Genomic DNA, 20,589 nt, shown 5'->3' with positions numbered 1-20,589 from the left:
CAAAAGTAAAACAGTTCTAGGCTGACTTTATTATGGTTGGCCTATTTTTGACTAGAGTAAGACACTGTGAAAGGGCCAGCAAACTAACTCCAGCCTTATCCTGGGTAAATAGAACTGGAAGACATAGAATACACAGAATGTTACCAACCGAAAGGGGTGGGCTGAGGGGTTGGGGTGGAAAGTGTGGGTGTGATGTAAATAGGTATATGAATGGTCAGGGGCAGGAGGGGTGAAGAGGTTGGAAGCACTTGCCCCTCATGCCTCCGACAAACTGCCTAGAAATGCCCTGCTAGGTCTGAGCAGAGCCAGAGTGAACTTCCTCAGGCAGAAGTGCGCCAGCACAGCAGCAGAATGGAGTCGGGCTCACTAGCTTCTAGTTTTATATACTCCAGCATGGCGCGCCTCCTTTTTCAGGTATAAATTGGGCGCAGATTCCAGGAAATCAGACCCCTCTGTCCTGGGGATCAGAGGGAAATGGCCCCTCCATTTCCCCCACGTCCAACCGTTCCAGCAGCCCTGGGGAGGTCGGGGAAGGTGGAGGCTAGGGAATTCCTGCACTTTGGGGAACCTTCTCCAAGACTAAGGCGTGAGGGTCCTCTCCGCACCGCGGAAGCAGGGACCAGCCTTGCGGGTGGTGGCAGCTGCCCTACCCCACCCCGCCCCCAGACGCCGCCGGGCTCCAGAGCCGCCGGCGTGGGTTGGGGGAAACTCTCCCAAGTGCGCCCCTGCGCGCGGACACTCGGCTGCGCTTTCGGGTTCCCAGCCCTGTGGACAGCCGGTTGCCCCGGGGACGGAGACAGGAGGCGGGAGGGCCTGGCGCACCCAGCATTCCGGTCTCCTGGTGATCCACTCTTTTTCCCTCTGCTGGAAAGGAGGTCCACGAAGTCTCGCGGCACAGCGCCAAGGAAGGGGCTGCGACCCGAACGAGGAAGCAGGCAGAGCGAGCTGCGCCCCTGTCTGATCACCCCCTGCCCGCAGCGCCGGCTCCCGCGCCCTCGCTCGCCCGGTCCCCGCAGAACCCAGGCACCGCGCGTGCGTCTCCAGCGGGGCACCCGGGATCCCGCGCCCCGCGCCATGGAAGCGGCTAACCTTTCGGTGGCGGCGGGCGGCCTCGCCCTTCCCCCGCAGCCCGAGGCGTTCAGCAGCGTCCCGAGCCAAGGCGGGATCCTCGGGTCGACCCAGGGCGGCGCCTTCCCTCCGGGCAGAGAGCCATCCTTTTCCGTCTTCACCGTGCTGGTGGTGACGCTGCTGGTGCTGCTGATGGCAGCCACCTTCCTGTGGAACCTGCTGGTTCTGGTCACCATCCTGCGCGTCCGCGCCTTCCACCGCGTGCCGCACAACTTGGTGGCCTCGACGGCGGTGTCGGACGTGCTGGTGGCCGCGCTGGTGATGCCGCTAAGCTTGGTGAGCGAGCTGTCGGCTGGGCGACGGTGGCGGCTGGGCCGGGGCCTGTGCCACGTGTGGATCTCCTTCGACGTGCTGTGCTGCACCGCCAGCATCTGGAACGTGGCCGCCATCGCCCTGGACCGCTACTGGACCATCACGCGGCACCTGCAGTACACGCTGCGCACCCGCCGCCGCGCCTCGGCGCTCATGATCGCGCTCACCTGGGCGCTGTCGGCTCTCATCGCCCTGGCGCCGCTGCTCTTTGGCTGGGGCGAGGTGTACGACGCTCGGCGCCAGCGCTGCCAGGTGAGCCAGGAACCCTCCTACGCCGTCTTCTCCACCTGCGGCGCCTTCTACCTGCCGCTTGGCGTGGTGCTTTTTGTCTACTGGAAGATCTATAAAGCGGCCAAATTGCGCTTTGGCCGCCGACGCCGGGCTGTGCTGCCGGTGCCCGCCAACGTGCAGGTGAGGGGCGGCCGGAGGAACTGGAGGGGAAGGAGTTCGGGTGCGGGGAGGAAGAAGTTCGGAGAAAGGAGAAGTTGGCAGCGGAATCCTGCACATTTGGGGCGCGAGCGAAATGTTGGCCACTAACGCGGTTGCAAGCACGGGAGCTCGCCATCTGCTCTCCAGAAGCGCTCCCCGGGGGGCTCGTGTGCACCCTGCGCGCTTGGAGGCTTAGTTCCCTGCATGCCTGGTGCCGGGAGAGAAAGGCTTTCAGCACTTGCACACTAGGGCTGAAGCTGATGCAGGCGCTGGCACACCATCAGGCTGGAGGGGGCTGGCAGGTACAGCCTTTCTGGGGAGAGCGGAGGGCCCTTCTGTACCTCCTGTCACCTTTCCCCAGGAGTGGTTGTGTCCGTAGGATTCCCGCAGCCATCAAATGCTTAATCTGGGCTAGAGAGGGTAGCAGTGGCTGGTAACTGGTCTGGTGGTCGAGGAAATTTCTGAAACCTTTCACCCCTTATTTTCGGTCTACACCACTCTACTTTGCAGTCCAGAAAGTGTATCTTCCAATTCTGCAGACTGACTCCGCAAAAGGGCTCCCGGGGGGCTTGAAGATTAAACATAGCCCTGGTGTGCAAACTGTGGGTTCAAATCCCAGTTGGGGGATATTGAAGGCTGTTACTGAATATCCACGGGCCTCCCTTCCTCATTTTTAAACAAGTTAATTCCAACTTCATAAGGTTTTGGGTGAGGATGACTTTAGATGATGAATGAAGCACTTGGCACAAGGTGGGTGGCATAAGGTTTCACATTCTTCAACTCTGGAAATGAGATGGATGGAGGAAGCTGCATTTGGTAGAATTTCTCTGCTTTGTAGTCACTAATCTGTACAGAGCTTTCTGCACTTTCTCCAGGCCCTGATAGATGTCAGTCCCCTCCTCACCCTAGATGACGCGAACGAACTTTCCTTTTTAGGCGTTCCAGGCATCCACATAACAGGCCCAGAGTCCTGGGAATTTACAGCATTTTTGTACTTTTCCAAGTACAAAATATGAGCCAGAGAAAGTGGAGGTGGGCATGAAAGGGGGAAAACAGACAGGGTACATTTTTATATGTTTTTCATTTTTTTTTTAATTTTAATTTTAGAAAGTAATCAGATGTGTTCTTAGGCTACTCAGCTGCATATGTTTTTAAAAGCAGGGTTCTTTTCTATTCATCAGATGGCAGAGGAATTTTGTAGCACAAAATAGGAATGTCAAGGATATAATTGGGAGTGTTGGTAGAGGAAAGCTCTATTCAGAATTAATGTTGTTCATTGAGAGGTCCTTTTGAAATGCCTGGGGTGATTATAGTTTTTCTGTCTGATTGCGGAGGCAGGGCTGACTTTTGTGAGTTACATCGCTCCTATATACACCCAGCGCAATCATGGTGGACTTGATGCCAGAAAGGCTTGCCAAGCCTGCATTTAGTGCTCATTTTTCTGTTAGTGATCATGGGCTCCATTTGGGCAGGTGACATAAAAAAGACAGGACTGAACCAGAGCCTGGCCAATCCTGGGTGGCCACTGGTCAGGAAAAAGATCTCTAGAGGCCAGGGGCAATATTCAGGTTTTGCCAGTCACTGCTAGTAGCACCCTGGGCAAGCCCCTGTCCCACGTTAGTTCCCAAGTTCTCTTCTTTATTGCACAGAGTTGATCTGTTATGCCCAATGATCCTGAATCTTAGGATGCTGAGATTGTAGATGAGATGGTGTTTGGAAGTCTCATGCTTCTTTAAACTCCAGCCAACCCTCACCCAAATATCTGGGTAATGTTGCCGAGTCAGCCATTGCAAGCTTTCTGGCAAGAGGACACCCCATAGAAATAAAAAATAGGGCCTCCCCGGTGGCGCAGTGGTTGAGCGCTGGGTTGCGATGCTGCCCGCAGCCTCTGCGGCACCGGTTCGATCCCCGGCTGCTCCCCGGCCACTGGAGGAGGGTCCCACATGGCGCGCAGACCTCTCCTGCCGCCCGCTGCTCCCCTCAGCAGTGTATTTCGGTCCTTCTGCCTGCTCTGCTCCCCACTCTGGCTCTGGTGAATTCTCTCACCCTCCCGCGCTTCTGACTGTACCCAGTGCATGTATAAACAAAACAAACAAACAAACAAATAAATAAATAACATGCCTCTATTAAAAAAATAATAATAATATGCCAGGAGTAGTATCTCTCTGTCTTCCCCTATCAGCTTTTTCCTGCACTCTAGTTGAGAGTTGAGTTGAATTTCAATCCTGCAAAGTGTCTCTACCACTTTCTGTGGGTGAGAGAGGTACTTACCAGGTCTGCAGACCTCTGGCGACCATGCTGTGTACATCCCTTGTCTTTTTCAGGATTCTGTGGCTAGGTCCCGGCGTTAAAATAATATCACAAAGGGGTCTGTAACTGCTCCTGGGCAGGGATTAATTCTTTTGGGGAAAATGCAATTTTTTTTTTAAGATTTATTTATTTATTTATACAAGCACTGGGTACAGTGAGAAGCGAGGGAGGGTGAGAGAATTCACCAGAGCCAGAGCGGGGAGCAGAGCAGGCAGAAGGACCGAAGTACACTGCTGAGGGGAGCAGCGGGTGGCAGGAGAGGTCTGTGCACCATGCGGGACCCTCCTCTGGTGGCCAGGGAGCAGCTGGGGATCAAACCGGCGCCCTGAAGGCTTCGGGCAGCTTCGCAACCCAACGCTCAACCTCTGCGCCACCAGGGGGGCCCCCAAAATGCAATTTTTGAAAGTAGAGAAGTAAACAAAGTTTTGCTGAATGAGTTCCCTCTTGCAGACACTGTTTCTGATGCTTTCATTCATCCTCTTATTTGACCCTCATGATTCAGTCAAGTTGGCTTTACAGTCTCATTAGACAGGACAAGCTAGCATAGGCTCAGTAATATGTGACCCCCAAACCTACAGTTCTTCATTCTCACCCAAAGCTCAATGTGGGCCTGGCAGCCCCACTGCACAGCTCTTCTCCAGGCAGTCACTCGTGGGGCAGGGCCCATATCATTGTTCACTATGCTGCCCAAACATATGGCTTCCATGTGGATGGAGACGAGATATGTGGAGACACAAAAGCCACTTTTTTTTTTTTTTGTGGGACCCTCGCCGTTGGCGGGGGACAGGCGCTGCAGAGGCTGCGGGCAGCCTCGCAGCCCAGCGCTCAACCGCTGCGCCACCAGGGGAGGCCCAAGACACAGAAGCTTTTAACTGCCTTACCCTGAAGCAGACACATGTCATTTCTGCTCACAGCCCATGGCCAGCCACAAGCTGTGAAATCTAAGGGAGGCTGGGAAAGGAGCCAGTGTTTGGTGAGCACTGACTGCCATTGCCACGCAAGCCTCATTTTCAGATGACAAAACCAAGGTGCCACACGTGAGGTCACCCAAGACCACACAATTATAAAGTGGGGGTGCTGGAACTTGCACCAGAACTAGAATCCCTGGTCTTTTCTTTACACTTCCCTGACTCTGTGCTGTCTCCAGAAACTGGACTTCCACAGGCCTCTCACTTTCACAGGGATGAGGCAGGCCATCACAGCCTAGTCAAGATATTTCACCAGGTGCAGAGGCTCAAACCTACACATGCAAAGTGTCTTTTCCAGGAAGGGGGGAGTCAGTTGGACACAGCGGCACTGCCAGCCAGGAGACAGGTGAATTCCCACGCTGCCAGCCTTTCTTCCAAACTTGTGGGCTGAGCATTAAGTGTGCAGTGTATTCTGCTTCCCACCCCCAAGCTGCCTTTGTGGTTTATAGCTGTTTCATACTGCCTGGTGCTCTTTACTTGTCCTTAGAGGAAGGAAAAAGCAGGGTCAATAGAAGTGACATATTATGACATCAAAAGTTTTGCTTTTCGGGGCCTCCCTGGTGGCGCAGGGGTTAAAGACACAGCACTATCAAGCTATCCCCAGCCACTGCAGCATGAGTTCAATCTCCGGTCAGGGAGGTGACCCACATGGTGCAGCAGACCTCTCCTGACTCGTCTGCAGCTCCCCTCAGCAGTGTCTTTCAGTCAATCCACCTGTTCTGCTCCCCACTGTCTCTTATCCCCTGAATCTCTGGCCTACATGCCAGCTCTTGTATACATACATAAATAAATCTTTAAAAGAATAAAATAAAAAGGTTTGCTTTTCTTCTTTTCCACTGCTGTCTGATCTCTAGGCACAGAGAGGCCGAGGCCGAGGCCAACGCCAAGGCCCACTTGTTTATTAGCATGGTGGCCCAGAACTGAAAGCCACACATAGGTGGCCCAGAACTGAAAGCCACACATAGGTAGCGGCCCATGGCCATAGAAATGTCTAAATTTTAATTTCTTGTAAAATTAGAGGAAAATGAACATAATAGTAATGAATATATAGTAATGACCCCAGCCTCGATTTTATTAGCCTTTATAATATGGCCATAAAATATAATTTTTAATATTTTCTTTTTTTTAAAGATTTATTTATTTATGCACACAAGAACTGGAGTGTAGGCCAGAGTTGGGGGGTGGTGAGAGGATTCACCAGAGACAGAGTGGGGAACAGAACAGGCAGAAATACTGAAATACACTGCTGAGGGGAGAGCGGGCGAGTCAGGAGAGGTCTGCTGCACCATGTGGGTCACCTCCCTGGCTGGCCAGGAATCGAACTCGTGCTTCAGTGGCTGCGGCAAGCTTCGTAGTGCTGTCTTAACCCCTTGCACCATCAGAGGCCCCAATTTTTAATATCTTCTTAATGGAAGAAGGGGCCCCCAGAGGCCACGGTGCCTAGGGCTCTCCTAGGTGCTTGCTCCGTTTCACTCATCCACTCTATCAATAAGTGTGTTGGGAGACTGTGAGCACAGTGGGTAAGAGCAGGGGTTTGGAAACAAAAGAGAGCTGAGTTTTCATGCTTTTTGTGCCACTGAGTCTCTCTTTCACCAAGTGACTTAATCCAAGCCTGCATTTCCCTGTCAGTAAAATGGAAATATTGCCACCTGCCCCATAATATTCTGGTGAAGAGTCAATGAAATAATAATGTGTAGAGAGTATCTAAAATAATCCATATATGATAGATGCTGCATTATTTTCATGCTTATTTTTAATTTCCTCTGATAGATTACAAATAATAAATTATTTTATTACCTACCATCATAGGTGGATTAGTCATTTATTGCTTGTGTAACAAATTACTGCAAAGCTTAGCAGCTTAAAATGACAAACATGTCCTAACCCCCTGTTCCTCGGACCAGGCCTCAGGGACGACTTAGTAGAAAGTTCTAGCCCGAGGTGTCTTGTGAGAGGTGGTGGCCTTCACGAGCTTGCCCCGGGCTCGGCTCCCCCTGTCATGGTTGTGGGCAGAACTTCTCAGCCCTGTGCCAGGAAGACCTCGCCACAGAGCTGTTGAGTGTTGTCACAACAGGGCACCTGGCTTCCCCAGCCCCCAGGAGTGAAGCAAGGGGGAAAATGCAATGCCTTTTTTGACCTAGTCTCAGAAGTTATACCTGATCCCATCCCCTATATTCAGTTCATAATAAATGTGTCATTACTTCAGCCCACACTCAAGGGAAGGAGAATTAGATTCTATCTTTGGGAGAAGGACCAATGAACTTCTCGATATGTAAAACCTTCATGATAAGACACACTGGTAGTGTTCAAAATTAAATTGACTCTTACTGACCACCTCACAACCTCTGAGGTTTCAAAGAATGAACAAACATGGTCTCTGCTCTCAAGGGAAGAATTTTAGTAGACCACAATTATAGGATTATAAATGCATGAAGTCATTTTTTATTTACTTTTATTTTTTTAAAGATTTATTTATTTATACAAGAACTGGGGTACAGGCCAGATGAATGGGAGGGTGAGAAGATTCACCAGAGACAGAGTGGGGAGCAGAACAGGCAGACTGACGAAATACACTGCTGAGGGGAGCAGCGGGCGAGACAGGAGAGGTCTGCTGCACCATGTGGGATTCTTGCCGGCCGGCCGGCCGGCCAGGATCAAACTCCTGCTGCAGAGGCTGCGGACAGCTTCACAGTGCGGCGTACAACAACCTGCGCCACCAGGGAGGCCCAAAGTCTTTTTTTTTTAAAGATTTATTTATGCATACAAAACTGGGGTACAGGCCAGAGTTGGGGGGTGGTGAGAGGATTCACCAGAGACAGAGTGGGGAACAGAACAGGCAGAAATACTGAAATACACTGCTGAGGGGAGCAGTGGGTGAGACAGGAGAGTCCTGCTGTGCCATGTGGGTAGCTCCCTGGCCAGCCTGGGGATCGAACTCGTGCTGCAGAGGCTGCGAACAGCTTCATAGGTTGTGTTCAAATCCCCCGCCCACCAGGAAGGCCCCGACTGTCCATAGCACAATGGCCCCGAAAGGCTGGACAGTGTATGGGAAAGCACTTGGTAGCCTGTACAGGCAGAAATAAATGTGTATTATTGAGCTCTAGAGTTTGTGATGACAAACTCAAACTGTAAAAGTGCATCTGAGATAATGCTATATTATAAAATATTTGACTTGCTAAACCAACCTTCTTTATTAAGGTAGGAAGTTTGTGTGTTATAATCGTCCAGCACATGGTCCCTGAATCACCTGACTTGAAATATGTTGCTGTTGTAACTAAGACAGTGAGCAGAGCCGCCTAGCTAAGTACTAGACATACATCAGAAACTGTGCAAAGCTGAGGTACCCCACGCTTGCAAGCTAAGAAATCAGTCTGCCATAGTTCACTGGATGCAGCAGAAGACCCAAGACTCCTGGATGGGAGTCAAGGGTGTTTATTGTTCCTGGCCCACAAGCAGCAAGAGCTCCACGTTTGGTATCACTTCTGTCTCTCAAAATCCCATGGGAGTGACATAGAAGGGCCCAGATGGATTTGCCTTTCAGTAGAGAAACCCTCAGAGTAGGGAACTCAAATCTGTTTTTGTCCAGTGTTGAATAATAAATCAATCAGCTGCTCTTAGGAGACCTGAATTTTTATGATAGGTTGCAAGCAAGCGTGCCCTCTTTCTACTGGGAGACACTATCTTTATCTTCCAAGGCTGTTTGTTTTACAAACATCCTCAACAAACTAGTTTAAAACAAGGCTCCCAGAGACTTTGCTGACAAAATGTGCAGAAATGGAAAGAGAATTGTCTCCCCACAAACACTTATTTATTCAATACATATATATCGAGTCTTTCTTATATGTATAAACATTATGTTGGGTGCTAGTTCAGGAGACTCATTGTCCCTGTCCTGGAGTGTCAGTCATGACACAGTATTTGAGTGAGGATTCAAAGTCCACGGCCTGATATCCAGTACTTGTAGGAAGAGCAGGACAGAATATTTGAAACTGGAACTTGATGGATCTCTAGTAGGTGGTCCCTATACACACAGCAGGTGATTAATAGATGTCTGAGTGCAAATTATTTGGTAGAGTTGTTTCTTAATTATAGATGGAAAACCACAGACTCTAAGAAGGTATTTAGGTGAACTCTTAAGACATGTCTTAGCATGACAGAGAGAAATCACATAGGCCTGGAATCAGCAGGCTGAGCAGACACCTTTGTTCTGCTTTTCTAGCTTGTGTGGCCTTGGTAATGGCCATGGCACTTGAGGTCTCCAACCATCTGTGTATCAGAGCTCTTCTTTTATACGGGGCCTTGTATATAATAACGGTCTGTATTCTTTCCTGCAGCATAGAAATTCTAACCTATGGTCGCAGGACTCTTAAGCCTATAAATGGTCATTTGTCAGATAGAGGTACAGAGGGAACCAGGGCAAAGAGACCTGGGAGAGATAAGACCAGAGAAGAAAGATGGGGAAGCTCAGGGATGGCCCCAGAGCAGGTTGCTTGAGATCTAGAAAAATTGCCCAGGAAGATAGAGATGTTCATTTTGAAAGCACCTAAGCATAAATATGATTCTATTTTTTTTTTAAAGTTCTTCTGGGGCCTCCCTGGGGCCACAAGGGGTTAAGACGCAGCCTATGAGGCTATCTGCAGTCACTGCAGCACAAGTTCGATCCTGGGCCAGGGAGCTATCCATATGGCGCAGCAGACCCCTCCTTACTTGCCCGCTGCTCCCGTCAGCAGTGTACTTTGGTCAATCTGTCTGTTTCATTCCCCACTCTGTCTCTGGTGAATCCTCTCACCCCCTGCTTCTCTGGCCTCTGCCCCAGCTCTTGCATGCATAAATAAATAGATCTTTAAAAAATATAAAGTTCTATGTTTTTTTAAAGATTTGTTTATTTATGCAAGAACTGGGGTACAGGCCAGAGGTGTGGGGGGTGAGAGGATTCACCAGAGACAGAGTGGAGAGCAGAACAGGCAGACCGACTGAAATATACTGCTGAGGGGAGCAGCGGGTGAGTTGGGAGAGGTCTGCTGTGCCATGTGGGTAGCTCCCTGGCCAGGGATCGAACTCATGCTGCAGTGGCTGCCTATAGCTTCATAGGTTGCTTCTTAACCCCTTGTGCCACCAAGGAGGCCCAAATATGATTCTTAAAATTGGGGTCTATGGGAAGCCACTGAGATCAATCACTTTTACTTTTTAAAAAATTTTTATATATTCTTTACATCATTCATTTTTGTACAATGTATGCTTTCTCCTTTCAGGTGTAGTTCCTGTGAAATCCCACCACCTATTCACCCGTGTCCCATCACCATAGTTCCTTGTGCTCTTCCCTCCCCTGTTTTCATCCTTCTCCCTCCTCTTCCCTGCAGAATATCTCTGATTTATAGTTGCCTGTTGATTTTTATTTTTCATTTATTATAATTACTTTCCCCCATCTCTCATTTGTTTCCTCTATACTCCTCCTATAACCATCCAATATTTTTCTTTTTCTTTCTGGCTTATTTCACTGAAAATAATCCCAATCACTTTTACTTAAGGGTACAGAATAACATGAAGGAGTTAAGTGTGTGACTTTGGGTTCAAATGATTTGAGTTTCACTTCCAGCTCCAACACTAGGCAACTTAGACAAGTATTTAACCTCTCGGAGCCTTTTCTCAGCTGTGAAATTAGGATAATAATAATAACACAAGAGTTTTCTGTGAAGATGAATTAAATCATCCCTTACAAGCAGTTAATATAGTATCTGTTTCATAATGGATTCATGGGAATTTTTGTCTCTCTTGGTTTTCCATTGAATATTACGTTTTATTTCTTTTAAAGATTTATTTATTTATGCATACAAGAGCTGGGGTACAGGCCAGATGTGTGGGCCATGAGAGGATTCACCAGAGACAGAGTGGGGAGCAGAACAGGCAGATCTTATGACATACACTGCTGAGGGGAGCAGTGGGAGAGTCCGGAGAGGTCTGCTGTGCCATGTGGATTAGCTCCCTGGCCGGCCTGGCTGCTGATAGTTTCACAGTGCTGTGCTTAACCCCTTGTGCCACCAGGGAGTCCAGAATATTACATTTTTAAATGAAAAAATAAAAATCCAACTCATCAGTCTCCTTGCAAAGCAGGATATCCCTGGTTCACCTATTTCTTTGCGCTGTTTCTGGAAAGGGGGCACCATCTTCCAGTGTCACAGAAGTCTCTAGAAGGCAGGGGAAAAGTCTGCAAACATGGGCTTCTGGCAAGCAAACATGCTGCCGGGGTGGAGGCTGGGTTGTTTGAATCTGTTTAACCAGAGCACTTGCCTTTAATATTTCTGTCTCCCAGCAGAGCTTGGCACGGAGTTTACCCCATTTCTGTATTTCAGTATCATAACAAGGATTTGGAGTTTGCATTACCCAGTGGAGGAACTCAGGTGCCTAGGCAGTCCTCTAGGTCTGCAGAGGAATGCCTGGAAGTGCTGGTGAATGAGCTTAGTGGGAGGAAAACAAATGAATTGCCTTCACTTCCTTTTGTGCCATATTTTCCCTTCCCTATTTAGAGATCTCAGGAGGCTGTGCTTTTTAACTCAGACTTCCTCGGGTGACATGCTGATGATCTTCTGAATGGGAATTAATTGGTTGGTATGATTTTGGCTCAAAGAAGTAGACATGGAGCTCCCACCTTCCCATGAGCGCGGAGAGGCTTTGGTTCACCGTATGTGAAGCCAACTAGGTGTGTAGTGGAAGCAGCAGGGTATGTGGGGTGGGTGTTATTTATTCTATTTCTTTTTTTAAAATAAATAAATCTTTTTTATTTTTATAAGATTTATTTATTTATACAAGCACTGGGTACAGTCAGAAGCGCAGGAGGGTGAGAGAATTCACCAGAGCCAGAGCGGGGAGCAGAGCAGGCAGAAGGACCGAAGCACACTGCTGAGGGGAGCAGCGGGTGGCAGGAGAGGTCTGTGCGCCATGTGGGACCCTCCTCCGGTGGCCGGGGATTGAACCGGCGCTGCAGAGGCTGCGGGAAGCTTCACAACCCAGCGCTCAACCACTGCACCACCGGGGAGGCCCTATTCTATTTCTTGAATCGAGCTGCTTGCTTTCTCTCCACGTGACGAGTGGCAGGAGGCTAGGTGTGCCCTTGCCAAGGGCAGGACTCTGCTTTGTCCCCATATCCGTCTGCTTTCGAGTTCCTTTTGCCATTTCCTGAATAAAGTCAGCAGTGGTCAGGGGACGTAGCAGAAGGCACAGATCCTCTGGAAGGTAGTGCTGAGAGAGGGGAGTCCTGGGTTTCTCTGAGACAGGACATTTGGGAACCCCCATGGTCATGCCTCCTGCCGTCCCGTCCCAGTGAGGAGAGCGGTGAGTGTGTGTGGACACTGTGAGGTGCCCCATGTCATCTGGTTGTCCTGGCGGCTGCTTCCAGCTGTGTCTGGGAGAAAAACTAGTCTCCATCCTTGCCTGGGAGTCTCTTGTTTGAGTTTTCAGCACCATCTGTGGCCCTGTCTGGCAGCACTCCAAAAAAGGAAGGGCAATGCAGTGGCAGGCCGGTCTGTCCTCAGGCTCAATCTTCCTTTAGCAGCTATTTCCCGGGTAAACACAAGGGGCTGCTGCCAGGCAGGTAGTGAATACAAGGACAGCACCGACCCTGCCTCGTTCAGCCGGACATCACACCCATGATCACACAGTGGCCACAAAAGAGGACAACGTGGTGCCAAACAGGGAGATGAGATTGAGCCTCCAGTGTCAGGAAGGCCCCACTGCGCGGGCTGGCGGCCTAGGAAGTGGGAGATATCACAGGACAGGGAAGGAAGTGTGGGGAGCGCCAGAGCCTCCTTAAAGGAAAGCCAGTTATTATCGCCAAGCCATTTACAGTTTGTTTCTTTCGAAGCTAGCAAACACAGAACTCTCCCATAATTAAAACAGAATCCACTCCGCCCAATAATTATAGTTTCTTGAAATATTTATGCTTATAGTTTGCCTCTCCAGCTGAGGACTTTGTGAGGAGCAGGCCTGGGTCTGCTGTCCTTGGGCTCCTAGTGCAGCCCCCTGACCCCCATCACCCAGCCTGCTCTCCCCCAGAGTGACTACTGATGTGCATGTGCCAGAGGCTAGGCTGGCACGCATTCCCGTTTCATCACCTTGTGACAGGTGATAAAATCACGAGCCTCATGGACAGAAATGAGCTCGGCCAGCACGACTGGAACTAAAGTCTGAGTCTGACACTAAGCCTGCTTCTCTGAGCTGCCTCCCACCTTTTCTATCATATTTAGTATTATATTCCTATGATAAAATACCTATTTTCTATTGTCCTTTTTGTATCGTTTTAACACTGTGGGGATCACCACTCTTACTCCCTGAAGAACTTTTTTTTTTAAAGATTTATTTTATTTTTACAAGAACCAGGGTACAGGCCAGATGCGTGGGAGGGTGAGAGGATTCAACAAATACAGAGCAGGGAACAGAACAGGCAGACTGACGAAATACACTGCTGAGGGGAGCAGCAGGTGAGACAGCAGAGGTCTGCTGTGCCCTGTGGGTAGCTCCCTGGCTGGCTGGGGATCGAACTTGTGCTGCAGAGGCTGAGGACAGCTTCATAGTGCTGTGCTTAACCACTCGCACCACCAGGGAGGCCCCACTTCTATTTTTAATGGATTAAGGTATTAATGCATCTCAAATGAAGTGAACTGAGGTGTTAGATGAGGTGGGAGTAGCCTCAAGCCACTTTACTGCCCAGTATTATGGCTTACACTGTGGTTTTTTTTTGTGTTTTTTTTTTTAAAGATTATTTATTTGTACATAGAGGAACTGGGGTGCGGGTCAGAGGTGTGTCTATGTGGGTTGGAGGGTGAGAGGATTCACCAGAGACAGAGTGGGGACCAGAACAGGCAGACTGACTGAAATGCACTGCTGAGGGGAGCAGCGAGCAAGATAGGAGAGGTCTGTTGCGCCATGTGGGTTGCTCCCTGGCCGGGGATCAAACTCAGTCCTCAGTGGTCAGAGCCTGAGACTTAAATCCTAGGCCACCAGGGAGGCCCCCTGACTAGCCTTTTAATTCCACATTTCTTTGTTCCAAGGTAAAAGAGGCACCTCCCGAGGCTGAGATGGTGTTCACAGCGCGGCGGCCAGCGGTAGCTTTCCAGGCTGGCGGGGACTCGTGGCGGGAGCAGAAGGAGAAGCGGGCGGCCGTGATGGTGGGCATTCTCATTGGCGTGTTTGTGCTGTGCTGGATCCCTTTCTTCCTGGCGGAGCTCATCAGCCCCCTGTGTGCCTGCAGCCTGCCCCCCATCTGGAAAAGCATATTCCTATGGCTGGGCTACTCCAATTCTTTCTTCAACCCCCTGATTTACACAGCATTTAACAAGAACTACAACAATGCTTTCAGGAGCCTCTTCACCAAGCAGAGATAAACACGGGCTTGTGGGGACCCACGAGAGAGGTGTGGGGAGGAAACTCATGTTTCTGGCCTTCTCTAGTGATCTGGGAGCCCGCCTCACAGCTGTGTCAGGGACACACCCTTGGTCCCAGACTGCAGGAGCAAAGGTTCTCTCAGCGGAGCAAATGTGTGGTGAGGTGCGCCCCGCCCTCATCCCATGTGTGTGGCTGACATGGCGGGTCCAGCATGGCCCGTGTCCCCATGGAGCAGGAACTGGCCCGGTATCCTTTCCTGACAGCACTCTAATTCATAGAGTGGACACAAGTGGAAACTGATTCACCTCTCCACAGTTTCATGCTCTAGTCCTAGAGAGAGTCTCCAGCACAGGGCCCCAGGGGCCTCTTGGGACCCACTCAGGCCACAGGACTTCCCTGTGAGATATCACTCCCTCCACTCCTCATCCACCCAATTCAACTTATGTTCCCCAGTATCTAAGGCAGTGTGTCCCAGTTTGTGAGATGAGAATGATCTGAAATGTTGCCTTGGAAAAGATTGTTCAGCTAACCTTCTCTGCTCAATCAGACATTCAACAAAGAGGCCTGATAATTTGTATTTCAGTAAGTTCTCTAGATTATTTTTTTTGTCAGTGAGAGACTTTGCTGGATGCATAGGATGCTCTTTAGCCCAATTACATTGGCAATTCTCGGGGAGGAGATCCAGGCAGCAGGGCTTTGAAAGCTCCCAGGTGATTCCAGTGAGTGGCCGGTATTGCCAACCCATGGTGAGGCCCTTGTTCTGGGCTTCAAGAGAGCAGCTGTGAGAAGTGCTCCCATTATATCACATACTGACTTGTATGTGTAATAAAAAACACACTGTCAGCATTCATTTCTAGGTTTGGAATCATTCATGCACAGGGCCTTCCCAGTGGCGCAGAGGGTTGAGTGCAGTACTGTGAAGCTGTCCACAGCCTCTGCAGCACGGGTTCGATTCCCGGCCAGCCAGGGAGCTACCCACATGGCACAGCGGACCTCTCCTGTCTCACCCACTGCTCCCCTCAGCATTGTATTTCGTCAGTCTGCCTATTCTGTTCCCCACTCTGTCTCTGGTGAATCCTTTCACCCTCCAGCGCATCTGGCCTGTACCCCGGTTCTTGTATAAAATAAATAAATAAGTCTTTAAAAAAAGCTCTCGTATAAATAAAATCTTTAAAAAAAGAATCATTTGTGCACATACACATATTCACACATAGCCATCTGCACACATAGCCTTACATATTTGTACATATGGACACAAGCAACACATGTATATACACGTGCACGTGTAAGTCACTGAGATGCCTGCTGTGGAACTCAAAAAGAGTACCAACAGAGCCCTCCAAACCTGGCATCGTGAACCTTAGCCTTCCCAAAAATATTGACTGTGGCCCACATGTGTAGGAATCCAAGCGCCTGGATGCAGGAAAGGCCTTTTTATGTCATTTTGGCCCATCTACCTGAGTTTGGAGGGAGACTGACTGCCGATTGACAAGGCTTTTTAGTTTATGCCGAATAGTCGCCTCTCCCATGGCTCCCTTGCTGTCTGGGGTATGCAGACATTCTTTGAGCTTACACACTCGCGTGTAATCAGAATATAGGTCCATAGTACCTCTTGCCAACCTTTGGGATCAGGTAGGTTTTAGGATTTAGAATGTTCATTTTCAGTTTAGAAAAGCAACATGATGTATAGTTCATACATTTTTAACACCCTCAGCTAGCCCTGGGGCAGCTGCCTCTAACCAAATGCATGAATATTTCTGTAGTACTATGTATGAATATTTACACTGTGAGAAAAGGACTAAAAATTGCTTCACATTGGTGCCAGCCAGTTGGGTCCAGATCATATTTTGTTGTTTAATGAGTTAGAAGCAATCTTTGTTTGCTGAACTTTTTGTGTTTTTGCAATCGTGGATATGGGATTGTGAACCCAATCACCCCCAACTAGCTGCAGTGCCAGCTTTGCTAGGTCTCAGCTCTGTTGAGAGGAGAGATTCTGAAGGGAGTCTGGGGAGAGCCCATGGTTCAACCGTCCCTTTGTTCTTAGAGACTGGGACATCCCAAAGATGCTTCGTATGATCCTCTAGGGCAGCTCTCTCGGAATTGGGTTTTGCAGCTTTGTTCTTTCATTAGAAGAAGCTACGAGAAATAGTCTCAAGAAACCTATCAAAGTATTTCATGTATTGTCAAAGTCACTCTTGGTGAAGACATATTTTCTTAAGATAATGAAGACTTTATTGCTGTGATTCCATGTGCATTTTGATCAGGAGGAAGAACAGAGGCAAATTTCTGGCTTAAGTTTGGAATCTATGGAGGACCCCTTCACTCCCTTACTTATGTTTTTAATGTGTCTAGCCGGTCTATAATTCTAGTTCTTATTTAGGTTATCCCTATCCTAGTGTTTTGTGTTCTATCTATATTTTGCTATCAAATTCCATGTATTTCCTACAGACCTCCTGTAGGGTAAGTGAAAAATTATCAGGCTTTCTGCCCTCTCACCATTAGGATTGATGATGGATCCCTGCGGTCCTGAATGCATGCCTGATGGCGGGCACCTGGAGTAGGGTGTGGGCATAGGTAGATGGGATTCACCTGGGCTGAGAGACTGGGCTTATAAGGGCGGCGTCATGGGGACTGCAGTAGGAGCAGAGAAGCAGAGAGAACGAGAGCGAAAGAGAAGCAGAGACCACCAGAGAACGCCGGAGAGCCCAGAAAGAGTGAAGACTTGCTGGGGGCTGGCGGGCTGGCAGGCCGGCAGGCCCTTGACACCCCTTGCCAGCCATGTACCTGGTAAATCCCAATAAAAGCCTGAAAAGCCACCGAGGGCTCCAGGACTCTCTTCTCCTTACCCTGTCTGCTCGGATCATAGAAAACCTGCTCTGGCCGTTCCCGCCCCTACGCCACCTCATATCGTCTGTGAGAAAGTTGATGACTGACAACCTGGATGAAGTGGAGCAGCTAGGTATGTAGTTACCAACAAATGGCATGCTCAGCCATTCATTGTCCTATTTTTAAAGGATGGTGCTGAAACTTGAGGCTACTGGGGATCTTTTTCTCCTGGCTGAAAGCTAGTAGGCAACGTTAACGCAGAATCAGGAATACATTTTAAGAGTATATTTATCAAGCACCTGCCAGTGCAGCCGTTGTTGCAGGTTTTATACACTAATGTTCATTTCATCGTACATCTATCCTACAAGGTAGGTGTTGTCCTCATCTAAACACATCCCAAGAGGACAGGGAGCTTACCAGGGTCACACAGTGAATGCACAGAACTTGGTCCATAGCTGGACACAATCAGTCATATTCCAACAGGATGTAGGGAAATGAATCAGGCTTTTATTCTCCCACCCTCCCGCCATTAGCCTCTATGGCTGGCACCTGAGGCTTTGCACGCACACCTGTGGTGGTGGGCACCTTGGTCCAGAGAGCACGTGTGTGTGCATGTGTAAATGTGGATACCTGTGCTGAGGCCAGGCAAGGAGGACCCCTCTAAGATGAGACAATGAGACTGAGAATGCCAGAGAGAGGCCCGGAAAGAGCACAAAGACTCATGGGAGCTGGGGAGCTCAGTTGCCTGCCTGCCCGATCCCAGCTCCCCCTGCCTGGCCTGTGCCTGCCTCCTTGCACGCCAGCCTCCCTGCCTGTGTACCGGTGCCCCGAGTGGGCATTAAAGGCCTGTAATATCCACCAAGGGCTCCGGGAATCTCTTTACCCTTGTCTGCCTGAGTCAGCAGGGAACCTGCCCTGTGCGCACTAGTACCACACATGAGAAAGGTGAATAGAACCCAGGAGAAACCCGACTGGACTCCACATTTCAAAATTCACTTGCATTTTGCAGCTCAAGACCTGTGTGCACCTCTGTGGGCTGGCCCAGGTGTGGTGGATCGGTTGCATTATTCCAGTGGGATTCCAGGCAGGAACTTTGGTGAAGAGTCTGTACAGTCGGGGGCTCTGGGGTTAAGGAGTTCTTTGGTTTACCCTCATGAGTGGATAGGATGCTTTATTGTTGTGTTCCTTTGGGCCTGGGCTTTTGACTTTGATAGCATCATTGTGGAAGCATCATGCAGGGGTCATTTATGCTTAGAGTCCCTTTTTTGCTTTTTTAAAAGATTTATTTATGCAAACAAATACTGGGGTGTAGGCCCAAAGTGCAGGGCACGAGAGGATTCACCAGAGACAGAGTGGGGAGCAGAACAGGTGGATTGACTGAAAGCACTGCTGAGGGGAGCAGCAGGCAAGACAGGAGAGGTCGGCTGCACCATGTGGGTCAGCTCCCTGGCCGGGGATTGAACTCAGGCCACAGTGGCTGGTGATAGCTTGATAGCACTGAAACTTTAACCCCTGAACCATCAGGGAGGCCCAAGATTCCTTCTTAAAAGGAAGCTGTTTTCTTGCAAACCTGATGGCTGTTTCTGTTGGATCTTTCAGACTTGACCCTTTTCTTCAATTGGTGAGGCCTTCCCTGAGTACTTTCTTTAATTATGAAATGCTGAATTCCTGAAGTGATCAGCTGACAATTAACTTTATGTAAGGATGCACTTATAATTCCTTTTCCTGCAGAGTATCCGAAGTAGAAATCTATTGACAAAATATCTGCTGTACAATGAATATTTCAGGAGCTTCCTTAAATAAACGTAATGTCTGTTTTGTCTCAAAACCCTTTGCCTGTAGAACACAACTAAGACAGGGTTGGGAGGCTGTGAGAATTCATCTCATTCCTGTCAGGATTTATTTGCTGACTAAGATGTCACTAAGGTCTCTTGTCAGAATACAATTCCACAAATTTCCAGAACTGTAAGATGGATGTGACTAACTTACTAATTTTATTTAATAAATTCTGTCGTGTATGATGTGTATAAAGTAAATAACTTGTCTCCCTTTTAACACGGTCTCCATGTTAAGGCTGCTCTCTGTTCCCAGAGGTCTGCTCTTTTGGACCCTCCACACTAGTGCTCTGGTGAGGACAAGTGAGTTGGAAACCCCAGGTCATAACCTATCATGACATCAAAATGCTGTTTGCGTCAGCTATGTTCTCAACGCTTGTGTACAATTACTACACAATCTGGGTGGTGCGTAGCAGCAAGCCTTTCTTCTTGTAGAGAGGAGTTGACTGGGATTTCCCTGATCTAGGCTGGCCTCTTCTGGGCTCGGCTGCAGCAGGTCAGTCACATCTGCTCCATGTGTCCCTTGTCCTCCGTTCTCAAGAGAGGAGCTCAAGAGGGCAAGCCCAGCAACACAAGCACATTTTCTTTGTGCTTTGCTCAGATCAAGTCTGCAAACCCACAGACTGAGCAAAAGCCCGGTGTCATGGCGGGGGGCGTGCCTTTCACCACCAGGTCACATGACCCAGGCATCTGTTCTGCGGTACTAAAGAATAGAAACCAATAACTTGATGCTCAGCATTTTATAAAAGAAAGGAAGGACAAGAAAAAGTGCAGTGTAGAAAAAGTAGCACTGTCTCGTAAAATGTTTGTTTCAGGTATATTTCCTTTTTTTATTACATTTTATTTATTTATTTTTTGTTTATTTTATTTTTTAAAATAAATTTTATTTTTATGTTCCCCATACAATTGCAGCCCCCTTATTTTGACCCCAATCCCTCCCCTCCCTACCCCCCACCCCCCATAGAGTGTCTCTGATTCATTGTTGTTTATTTTGATTTTCACTTTCTTATTCATTTTCCTGGTCCCTTATTTAAGTTTTCTAGATTCCTGCTATGAGTGAGACCATCCGGTATTTTTCTTTTTCTTTTTGGCTTATTTCGCTGAGCATGATCCCTTCCAGCGCCATCCATGTTGCTGCAAATTGCATGTGTTTATCTTTTTTGAATGCTGAGTAATATTCCATGGTATATATGTACCACATCTTCTTGATCCAGTCATCTGTTTTTGTGCATTTGGGTTGTTTCCAAAGCTTAGCTATTGTAAACAGTGCTGCTATAAACATAGGGGTGCAGGTGCTCTTTGGAATTGATGTTTCTGTGTCCTTTGGGTAAATACCTAGGAGTGGAATTGCTGGATCATTTTTTTTTTTTTTTACATTTTAAAAGGACAGTTTTATGAGGCGA

General features: G+C 48.8%; 1 protein-coding gene across 1 annotated transcript; it reads left to right on the top strand.

Moving 5' to 3' along the window:
* Nucleotides 1–953: 953 nt before the first annotated feature.
* LOC311174924 (5-hydroxytryptamine receptor 5B) lies at nt 954–14,524 on the top strand (the record flags this gene model as incomplete). The annotated part of the gene is made up of 2 exons (XM_084239738.1): nt 954–1,851; nt 14,192–14,524. The coding sequence occupies exons 1-2, from the start codon at nt 1,075–1,077 to the stop codon at nt 14,522–14,524; spliced, it is 1,110 nt and encodes a 369-aa protein (XP_084095864.1). The 5' UTR covers nt 954–1,074.
* Between the last annotated feature and the right edge of the window lie 6,065 nt (nt 14,525–20,589).

Source organism: Talpa europaea (assembly GCF_964194135.1).
Source record: "Talpa europaea genome assembly, chromosome: 1".
NCBI classification, from domain to species: domain Eukaryota; kingdom Metazoa; phylum Chordata; class Mammalia; order Eulipotyphla; family Talpidae; genus Talpa; species Talpa europaea.
The sequence above is the reverse complement of the archived record's forward strand: the minus strand, read 5'-3'. Positions and strand labels throughout refer to the sequence as shown.